Here is an 11136-nt window from a genome sequence, read left to right as displayed (position 1 = left end):
GAGACACCTCCCGCCCGCTGATGGCGCTGTGACTAGACTCGTTGCCCCAGAGGCACGGGGGAAACCCAGCGCCAGACCCGCAGCTCCTGGGACTTGTAGTTCGCGGCCACGCGGTGCGCAGGCGCACTGCCGCGTCCGTCCTGGGAGCGCGTGCGGGGGCGGCGGCGGCGGCGGCGCGGCGTGAGTGAACGGGGCGGGGGCGCGGGCCGGAGGGAGGAGGGGTCCGGGGCTGGCGCGGGAGCCGGTGGCGCCCGAGCGGTGCGCTCCCGGTGACACCTGCGCCCGTTTGGGGGCGGCGTGGCCGCAGGCGGTGCTTCGCGCCTTCCTGGCCGGCCGCGCCCGAAGCCCGGTGTGCGGGGTCTGCGCGGGGGTCCGGGCGGGAGCGGGGCCTCGGCGTTCCCGTGGACAGGCGGCACGGGGCGGTCGGAAAGGCCGCCCAGCTCCCAGAACGGCAGAGTCCAAGCCTTCCTTGCGGGGAGCCCCCGTGTGGGACCCCCGGGGGCGCGCGCTGCCAGGAGCGGACGACAGCTCGTCCAGCCCAGACTTGGAAGGGAAACGGAATGAACCTGTTTGCTCTTGAAGGCGGAGAGGGCTTGGAACCCCCGGGCTTCCCTGGGCTAGCCAGAGGTCTCCCCGGGGCGATTCTGCCTGTCCCCGTCCCCCGTGGGCAGGGTCTGGGGACATTGGTGGTTGTCATGCGGGGGGGGGAGTGCCTGGCATCGGGGGGGTGGGGCCAGGAATGCCGCTCAGACCCCACAGCGCCCGGACGGCCCCGCCCCAGAGAACGGTCCAGCCCCAGTGCCCACAGCGCCCCGGGGGAGGGGGGAGGGGGGAGACCCTACATTAATTATCCGGAAAAACACCTGAGTCAGATCCCTGCTCACTAGATAGCAGAATAAATTCCCAAAGGGTCAGACGGTACGAACCAGAGAGACCCAGCCCCAGCAGCTGTGTCTCGTGCTCCCCACTCCCCTCAGGGTGTGTATTTAGTTGTGTGCAGCATCCTAGGGCCTCGGGAGGGCAGATCATCAAGGCACAGGGAGTCTTTTCGGGCGGATGGAATCCCCGAAACCAGCGAGCTCTCGTTTGGGAGTGACTGTCCCTAGGGGACCGTGGGTGATATCTGGGGGTAGACCCTGACTTACCCTGTGGCCCTGTGGTTCTAGTGGTATCGAGGGTCCACTCCGTTTATGCCCAGCGCACCGGCCAGGGGAGGAGGAAGCAGCTGACCATTCTGCCAGTGCCCTAGCACCAAGCCCTCCAGTCTCTCCCCTTCCCTGGGGTGCGTTTCATTGTTCTTGTGAGGAAGCCCCCATCGGGCCTCATCTGGCCTTCCTGTGGAGAAAGGATGAGTTTCTGTGGTTCAGACATTGAGAGGGAAAGTCCTGAGCCACGTGCCACAGGCCTGGGTGAAGGAGGGGGCGTAGGGGGCCACTGACATGCACCGCGATTAGGAGGGTCTTCAAACCTTGAGAGGGTGGCAGAGAATTGGTCTGGAAAAGCTAGGAAGGGGCCGGGGGACCTGCACCCACTGCCGTGAGCTGCAGTGTCGCCAGAGCAAGGACGGAACCGCATGCAGTGTGGGGGCCAGGGTGGTAGACGTGTTCCGTCCCCTGCATGAAGCTCCCGGGCAACAAGGCTAAAGCGAGGACCAGAGCCCTCCCTCTCTGTTTGCCTCTGGTGTTTGTGAGTGTCCTGGGGCCGCCAGAGCAGAGCACCACAGCCTGCGTGGCCAATACAACAGAAACCTCCACTCTCGCATTCTGGAGGCCGGAAGTCCGAAGTCAAGGGTCAGCAGGGCCCTGCTCCCTCCGAAGGCCCGAGGAGAGGATGCTCCCTGCCTCTTACAGCTTCTGAGGGTCCCTCTCAACCCTTGGCATCCCTTGGCTCGAAGCTGTGTCACTCGTCTCTGCGTCCACTGCCACATGGCCTTCTCCCTGTGTGTCCGTGTCCCTTTTAAGGACACCGTCCGTCATTGTGCATCAGGACCCACTCGACTCTAGGATGACTTAGTCATATCTGCAGATTTCCTGTTTGCAAAGAAGGTCACTTTCACGGGTACTGGAAGGTCAGGCCTTGAGCGTATCTTGTAGAGCACCTGACTCAGCACCGGGCAGTGTTTTCACCAGCAGGTGCCTGCTCAGGGTGGAGCACGTGTGTCCTAGAGAGACACCTGATGCCCCGGGGGGCTGGCCAGCGGGCCCTCTGCCCTGCATAGCTGAGACCACGTGCTCCCAGTGAGTCGGAGCCAGCTCTCTGGTGAATTCTGCAGCACGTCCTCTCTGGCTTCCCGCTCAGGTTGTCAAGCTTTTGTTCTAGTTTATCTCAGTTTCACTTCATAAATGGTTTGCAAAAGAAGTTGGCATCACGGATCATGTCTTCCTTGATAAATTTTTTTAGTTAATTTGTTTATTTGACAGACAGAGCGAGAGAGGGAACACGAGCAGGAGGAGCGGCAGAGGGAGAAGCAGGCTTCCCGCGGAGCAGGGAGCAGATGCGGGGCCCGATCCCAGGACCCTGGGATCATGACCTGAGCCGAAGGCAGACGCTTAACGACTGAGCCACCCAGGCGCCCCTTCCTTGATAATTTAAGCAATTACTGGTCCCTCCTGGAGTTAGCCATGATACCATTTGGTGTATATCCTTGCCAGCTTTTGCCGTCTTGCCTTATATTACATGTGTGTGTTATATATACAGTTACGTATATTTAACTGTTGACAAGTTTTTTTTTCAGGTTTGTTAGTTTTATTTTTTCGGTAGTAGTTTTATTTAGATGTACTCCACACACCATACAGTTAGTTCATTTAGGGTATGCAGTTCAGTGCCTTACAGTATATGCACAGAGTTGAGCAGTCACCATGTCTGTCTAATTCTGGATCCTTTGATCATTCTCCCAAGAAACTCTGTCCCCATGAGCCGTTACCTCCCAGCCCTATTCTCTAGGCCGTGGCAAAAACAGATCTACTTCCTGTTCATGGATGAGCCTGTTCTGGAGACGTGTCACCCACGTGGACTCACACCCGTGGGGCCTTCTGTGTCTGGTTCCCTCCCCGAGTGTCGTGGCCTCAGGGTCGGTCCACGTAGTGTGTGTCAGGGCTACACTTCTTTTTAAGGCTGAATAACAATCTGCTGTGTAGACGGAGCACATGTGTTTACCCATTCATCCGTTGACAGACCTTTGGGTTGCTTCCACCTTTGGGTGACTGTGAGTCACACTGCCGTGAACATTTGTGAACACATGTTTGTGTGGACGTATGTTTTTGTTTCTCTTGGGCAGGGAGCGTGGGTCCCATGGTAACTGTGTTTAACCATTCGAGGAACCACCAGACTGTCTTCCATGGCGGAAGCCCCGTTGTCCATGCCCACCAGTGGTGCCCAAGGGGTCCATTTCTCCCCATCTTCCCCAACCCCTGTTCTTGCCTTTCTGACGCTAGTCATCCTGCTGGGGGCGAGATGCTACCTCACTGTGGGTTTGATCTGTGTTTCCCCAATGACTCATGATGTTGAGCATCTTTCCGTGTGCCCCTCGGTCATCTGAGTATCACCTTGGGAGAAGCGTCTTTACTTGAGCGAGCTTTTCATTTTGAAGGGATTTGGGGAAGAGGTGTGCAGATGGCACACGGAGCCCCCCATAGCTCCCCCCTCGTGCACACTCTCAGCCTGGCTTCTTCATTTGCCCTCGCCCCAAGGAACCTTGTGGGGATTCTTGTGTCCCAATTGCCCTTCCCTGTGAAATTCTTTCTGGCAGGAGGCTATTTTTTTAAATGTCTAGTTGCAAATTAATTATAGACTCACAGATGTTGCAGAAGTGGGGCAGAGCCCCCTGTACCCATCACCCAGCTTCCCCCATTGGCATCTCTCACAACAGTGATCAAAGCCAGCACATTGATACTGATCAGCCCCCCCACGAAGATTTAATACCACAGAGGCATCAGTGTGTGGGGGCTGCCACAGAGCCCTGCGGACGGGGAGGCTCACACCACAGAGCTCGGTTCTCTCCCAGACCTGGAACCGGTGGCCTGAGATCGAGGTGTCGACAGGGTTGATTTCGTTCTGAAGCCTCTCTCCTTGGCGGTAGACAGCTGTCTCCTCTCTGCGCCCTCACATGGTCTTCTCTGTGTGTGTCTGTATCCCAATGCTCTCTTCTTTTCTTATTTTTTATTTATTTATTTGAGAGACACAGAGAGAGTGAGAAAGAGCACCAGCAGGAAGGAGGGGGACAAGCAGGCTTCCCGCTGAGCAGGGAGCCCCATGTGGGGCTCAATCCCAGGACCCCGGGATCATGACCTGAGCCGAAGGCAGATGCTTAACTACTGAGCCACCCAGGCCCCCCCCAACCCAGTCCTCTCTTCTTATAAGGACACGGGTTTTATGGGACCAGGGCCCATTCCTAATGACCTCATTTTGACTTAATTACCTCTTTAAGAGCCCTATCTTGAAATACAGTCACCTTCTGAGGTCCTGTGGTTGGGACTTGAAGGTATGAATTTGGAGGGGACACCGTTTAGCCCGTAACAAAAGTTACATGTACACAGACTTACATTGGAGATACTGCAGGTTCGGTTCCAGATCACCGACAGTAAAGCGAGTTGTGTGCATTTCGGGTTTCCCAGGGTTCATAAAAGTTATGTTTACACCGTCCTGGAGTCCATTAGGTGTGCGGTAGCGTGATGTCTAAAAATATCATGTACGTGCCTTAATTTAAAAATACCTTCTTGCTAATAAATGCAAACCGTCATCTGAGCTTTCTGCAAGGCATCATCACTGACCACTGATCTCCATAACAACCACAGTAATAAGCTCGTGAGATTTGCTGTGGCACAGAAACACGAAGTGAGCAAACGCCGTGGGAGGAATGGCCCCGCAGACTTGCTGGATGCGGCATTGTCACAGATCTTCGATACCAAACAGTGCATTATGTATAGGTGTGCGTGTATCCACCTTTGTACTGAACACGCATCTGTGCCTTATACATAAAAAGAGCACTTCTTCTGACCTCCCCTCCCCACCCCAAGAACCGATTTGCAGTACCCCAGGGTTAACACCGCCTTACCCCTTACTGGGAATGCTTCTCCTCATGTCATCGACACCTACTGTGGGGCGTTGATCGCAACGAAGATGCGACCCGGAGCATGGACGGGAGGGGGTGGGCGGTATCAGGTCTCGGTTCAGCAGGATGAGTCAGCGATAGGGCATCATGCACCTAAAATGGGTCATGAGGATAAATCTCATGTTGGGTGTTCTTACCACACACTAAAAAAGAAAAAAAAAAAAGCATCAACCAACCAAGAGATTAACGCTGGTTCTGTTCTATTAAACTACATGGCAGGCTTTTTCAGATTTCCCCAGATTTCCCACTCCATCTCCCTTCTGGCCCAGGAAACCCATCCAGGGTCCTGCGGGACATTTTGTCACCTTGCCTTTCTTCTTGGGCCCCTCCAGTCTGTGACTGTTTCTCACACTTTCCTTGTCTTTCATGACCTTGGTGCTTTTGAAGAGCACTGGCCAGGTGTTTGTAGAAGGTCCCATGGGTTGAGTTTGTCTGATGTTTCCTCACGATTACACTGGGGTTATGGTTTTGGGGGAGGGTACCCCAGTGGTGTCATGTCACATCAGGGGATATCTGCCGTCCAGTCCTCGGCGCCGGTGACTCCAGCCTTGATCACCTGGCTCGGGTGGGGTCTGACAGGTTTCTCCGGGAATAAGGTTGCCGTGTCTCCCTTGATCTGCTGTGTTTATTGGAAGCAAGTCACTGAGTCAACCCACATGGAAAGCAGGGGTCTGGGGAGGCGAAGCTCCACCTCCTGGAGGAGAAACATGGAAGGGTTTACAGATGTGTTAAAACCAGGGTGCTAATTAGCATATTTTGGAGGCATGACCAATGTCCCGCCTCTCCTTGGAGTCTCCCCAGTAACGAATTGTGTGCATCGGTGGGTCTTGTCTGCAAGTATGATTACTGGGGTGTTCCTGTGGTGATTTTCTGTTAATGTGGGGGGGGGCAGTGATTTTTTTGAAGTTTTCATCCAGGAATCCAGATCAAGCCCATCACAAGTGTCCATTCATTCCTCGTGAGTCTGCGTGAGAGTTTAGAGTTTACACATGGATGACAGCACCCAGAGTGGGCAGGTCACTCACCTGTGGTGAGTGGGGACAGAGTGGGGACTGCTTCAGGGTGCCGTCACTGAGGGCCAGAGCCAGATACTCGTTAGCGTGCCACAGTAGCCCTGTGGCAGTGGGGAGAGACCTCCCAGTGGACCGGGGCTCCATCCCTGATGCAGCGTGGACAAGCCGGGGTATGTGGCAATGGAGCAGGAGGGGGTCAGTGGACGGGCACTTGCCAAGAGGGCACATCAGGGGGACTCTGGCTAAACAGAGCTGATGGGGCTGCTGCTGCAGGCAGGCTGGGTGATCCCCACGCCACCTGGCCGGGGGATGGGGGGACCGGCCAGCTCTCTGGGGGATCAGACACAGGGCAGGGGCTCTTGCTAAAACTGGGTAATGCAGAACTAAACTCAGAAGCTCAGAGGTCAAGGCCTGGCTGAAAGGAGGGTTCAGAGTGGCCCAACTAAAGTTGGGTCAGGGAATGAGTCCAGGAAGCCAGCTGGGCTGTGGGAAGGCAGACATGAATCTGAGACATGCCCAGGGTGGGGACGCCTGTGGGCTCTGAACTGAGCCTTCCAGAGTTTGAGCCTGGGTGGTCCCACTAGGTTGAATGGTGTTCCCCACAAAATTCATGTCCACCCGGAACCTTAGAATGTGAGCTTATTTGGAAATAGGATCTTTGCAGATGGTGTTAGTGAAGGCGAGGTCATATTGGAGTAGGCGGGCCTAATCCAATGACTTGGTGTCCTCATAAGAAGAGAGACACAGATTCGGGAGACAGCCATGTGACCATGGAGGCAGAGACTGGAGGGACGTGGCCACGCGCCCAGGGCCAGCTGGAGTGCCCAGAACCTGGAAGAGGCAGGAAGGACCCTCTTCTGAAGCCGCTGGAGGGGGGTGCGGACCTGAGACCTTGATCTGACTTGTGGCCTCCAGAATGTGAGAGAGTAAGTCTCTGTGGTCTTAAGCCTCCCAGCTTGTGGTCGTCTGTTTCAGTGGCCCCAGGACATTCACACAGACTGCTTTGCAACGGAGTGGGTGCGTTCCATAAGCTTCTGAGACCTTCAGTCTCTCCGTCTGAGCCTGGGTTAAGTAGCCGTTAAGGCCCATGGCCTCTGTCCTGGCTTCTGTTGACCACACTGTTGGGGGGACACCTGGATTGGTTGCAGAGGTCTCCGGGTCCAGGATTTGGGGACTGGGGACAGGTCTGGGCCTGGGCTTCACGGTCCCTTCTCCCACAGCTCTGCCTGCCTTGGAAACTGCTCCCAAGAGAAGAGAATGGCTGCTGGCTACCTGCCCCCATGGCCCCAGGTGAGTGGGGACTTCCTCCGGCCCTGAAGATGCCCAGTGTGTCAGGGGAAGTGCTCCTACCAGACTTGCATTCCTTGCTACCTGGGAACCGAGGGAGCACTGCCCATGAGCATCTGGGTCCGAGTACCCCTGCTTCTTGGGTGTCTAAGGAAAGGCGTACAGTGGATTTAGCACACCTTTCCCCACAGGAGAGCTGTGCTTCCTTCCTGGGCTGGGAGCGTGTCCTTGTGGCCTGAAGACCGCACGTTTCCCCCATGGCGGGAAGAGCTATGCCATCCTTATTTAAAAATAATTTTCAAAATTGTGGTCAGATACACACAACATGAAATTCACCATCGTAACCACTTTCAGTACATAGCTCGCAGCATGAAGCACACTCATATGGTCCTGCGACCACCCCCACCCTCCGTCTCCAGAACTTTCCATCTCCCCACACGGAGACTCTGTCCCCATGAAGCACGGACTCCCCACCCCCTGCCCCAGCCCCGGCTCCCACCCTCTCCTCTCTGTCTGTGTGGACGGGACACTCCTCTGGGGACCTCCTGGGAGTGGGGTCCTGCGGGATGTGTCTGTTCTTCTGTATCTGGCTCCTCTCACTGAGCCCGGTGTCCTCGGGGTCCCTCCACATCGTGGCAGGTGTCAGGGTCCCTTCCTTCCGAAGCCTGGGGACAGCTGCATTTGGTGGGAAGCCGCCTTCTGGGGCATGAGCATCAGGAGAGAGGGGGAGCAGAAGCCACCATCAGCTGGGACAGCAGATCTGTGGAGAGTGGTAGGCGGGGTCCCTGTCCCGTAACTCATAGCTTTGGGAACGTGATCAGTGTCTGCATCAGAAATACAGAGGTGACCAACAGCTCGAGTTCAGGTGGTCCCTCAGAGAACAAGCCCTTTCCTGGGGTCATTTCTGAGTGACCAAGATGTCCAGGCAGTATCTATGATGTTGTCCTATTTGGGGCCCCCTGGAGAGAGGTCTTCAATCCGCTCTGGCCCCTGCATCAAAGTCCTGGTCATCGCAGGCACACCTGCTTCAGGCCTGACACAGCCCTTGGGGACACTGTGAGGTTTCAGCTGGGCCCAGGACCTGTGAGGTCAGGGTTCCAAACAAAGCCAGCGGCTTGTCCCTCAGCAGCGGCAAAGCTGAGATGCCACAGGGCTGGGCAGTGGCCCTTCCTTTCTTGTCTGCCTTCATGTGCACATAAATGGAGCCACTCAAATCGAGGCAGTCAGGCTGGAGGGTCCTCATCTCTCCAGGCCACGCGGGATCACGAGCCCCTTAGCGGCTCAGACCTGAGTCTTTAAAACCCCAACATCATTTCTCCATCTGGGGATCGCCTCTCTCTTCATGCTGTTTTCCAATAGGTATAAGTCATACAAATCATGAGTCACGGAGACTTGGTTTTGGTATTTAAAGAGCGTACATTTTAACCTGCTCACCAGGCAGCAAAAAACAAAAAACTTGTGTCCCACTGAGACTTTTTCTCCAGTCTTCCCTGACTGAGATGATCCATTATGGAATTATAAGAATATATTTATATATATATTTACTTATTATAATTTTAAACAATATTTATTTATTATAAATATTAAATATAAATATGTTTTTATATTTAATAAATATGAAGTGAAATTTCACACTCATTTTTAATTGTACATCCATATGTAATAGTCACGAAGTTCAAAGCCATTAAAATTGTTTTCCTTTTTATTTAATTGCATATTTACTCAAAGCCTTGCAGTGAGTTCAGCAGTTGCAGGGTTAACCCTAGAGCTCCCTGGGAAGAAGGCAGCAGGAATGTGAGGGGGCCTGGGGAAGGCTGCAGCAGCGGCTGCTGGCCTGGAAAAAAGCCTGTTTTTTCCTACTTTATCTAAAATTTTTTTAAAAAATATTTTATTTATTTGAGAGAGGGCGAGAGTGTGAGCAGGGGAGGAGCAGAGGGAAAGGGAGACAATCTCCAGCAGACTCCGCACAGAGCAGGGAGCCCAGCACCCTGGGATCATGACCTGAGCCGAAATCGAGAGCCGGACACTTGACCGACTGAGCCACCCAGGCGTTCCCACTTTAAAATTTTGTGGCAGCCCTGGGTGCTAACTTTTTTCTTCTGGGTGGGAGAAACACAGAAACTTTTAATTTTGTGGCGCCTGGGTGGCTCAGTCAATGAAGCATCTGCCTTCGGCTCAGGTCATGATCCCAGGGTCGTGGGATCGAGTCCCGCATCAGGCTCCCTGCTCGTCGGGAAGCCTGCTTCTCCCTCTCCCTCTGTCTGCCGCTCCCCCTGCTTGTGCGCGTTCTCTCTCTGACAGTCAAGCAATCAATCAGTCTTTACAACAACAACAGCAAATGGGCCGCATGTGCCCCTCCGGCCGTCCTGCACTGGCAGTCTGACCTCTGGGCTGCGCACCCGCTCCGCGTGGACCACCTCCCTCTGTGCTCCTCCTGTGACCGCGGATGGGGGGCGGGGGCGTGCCTGAGCAGAACCGATGTGATGTTTCAGGAGTTAGTGACCTTGGAGGATGTGGCCGTGGACTTCTCCCGGGAGGAGTGGGCGATGCTGGATTCTGCGCAGAGGAGGCTCTACAGAGAGGTGATGCTGGACACCTGCGCAAACCTGGCCGCCCTGGGTAAGACCAGCCGCGCGCATCCACCCACTCCTCCGTTCACGCTCACTCAGCGTCCACACTGCGTCCAGAGCTGGGTTAGGAAGTGGGCGTTGTGGGGTGAATACGGCGGCCGTGGTTCCTGCCCCTGTGGGGCGCATGGTTCACTGGGCTCTTCAATGCAGAGAATGGCCTGATTTCTTCGTTGTATGATTGCCCAAGCTGCTGTTGAGACGCACCTCGCACCTTAGTCTGAGATAACGTCCCTGAGTCCTCTTGGCTACAGAGTCACCATTAAAAATTTTTTTTGTTGTAGAATACATGTAACGTAAAATTTGCCTTCTTAATTCATTTTTTAGGCATACAATTCAGAGGCAGTAATTACATTCAAAATGTTGTAGGACCATCAGCGCTGTTTCCAAAACCTTTTCATCACCTCAGAGAGAAACCCTATACTCACTAAGCACGGACTCCTCACCCCCACCCTCCGTCTCCAGAACGTTCCATCTCCCCCCACGGAGACTCTGTCCCCACCCCCTGCCCCAGCCCTGGCTCCCACCCTCTCCTGTCTGTCTCTGTGGATGGGACTCCTCTGGGGACCTCCTGGGAGTAGGGTCCTGTGGGATGTGTCCTTCTGGGTCCGGCTCCTCTCACTGAGCCCGGTGTCCTCGGGGTCCCTCCACATCGTGGCAGGGGTTGGGGAGAGCCTTTACGCACAGCTCAACCCTCGCACGTGCAGTGACTGTGGGAAAGCCTTCAGCAGAATTTCATTACTTTTTATGGCTAAATAATATTCCACTGTTTGGATGGGCCACATTTTATTTATCCACTTGTCCATAGATGGACACTTGGGTTGTTTCGACTTTTCAGTCGCTGTGAATGTGGGTGTGCAAAGAGTACTTCACTTCCCTGCTTTCAGCAACCTTGGGTCCATACCCAGAAGTGGAATTGCTAGGTCCAACAGTAATTCTATGTTTACCTTTTTGAGGAACCACCAAGCTGGTTTTCACAGCACCATCTTAACAGCCATGCACAAGGATTCTGATTTTTCCACATCCTCTCTAAGACTTATTTTCTGCTTTTGCTTTTTAAAAAAAAATCAAACCCATCCTACTAGGTATGAAGTGATGT

At 54.5% G+C, this 11136-nt stretch overlaps 1 protein-coding gene across 1 annotated transcript in view; it reads left to right on the top strand.

The window, feature by feature from the left end:
• The first annotated feature begins 310 nt into the window (after nt 1-310).
• LOC112815311 (uncharacterized) overlaps nt 311-11136 on the top strand; it is a 31150-nt gene continuing 20324 nt past the window's right edge. Inside the window, exons 1-3 of the mRNA XM_025861204.2 lie at nt 311-7049; nt 7344-7413; nt 9903-10029. Coding sequence (XP_025716989.2) covers nt 7381-7413; nt 9903-10029 — 160 coding nt within the window. The 5' untranslated portion in view covers nt 311-7049; nt 7344-7380. The remainder of the gene's footprint in view (nt 7050-7343; nt 7414-9902; nt 10030-11136) is intronic.

Source organism: Callorhinus ursinus, unplaced genomic scaffold, assembly GCF_003265705.2.
Source record: "Callorhinus ursinus isolate GAN/ISIS: 27379988/994484 unplaced genomic scaffold, GSC_fseal_2.0 scaffold77, whole genome shotgun sequence".
Classification (NCBI taxonomy): domain Eukaryota; kingdom Metazoa; phylum Chordata; class Mammalia; order Carnivora; family Otariidae; genus Callorhinus; species Callorhinus ursinus.
This window is presented reverse-complemented; position numbering and strand designations above follow the sequence as displayed.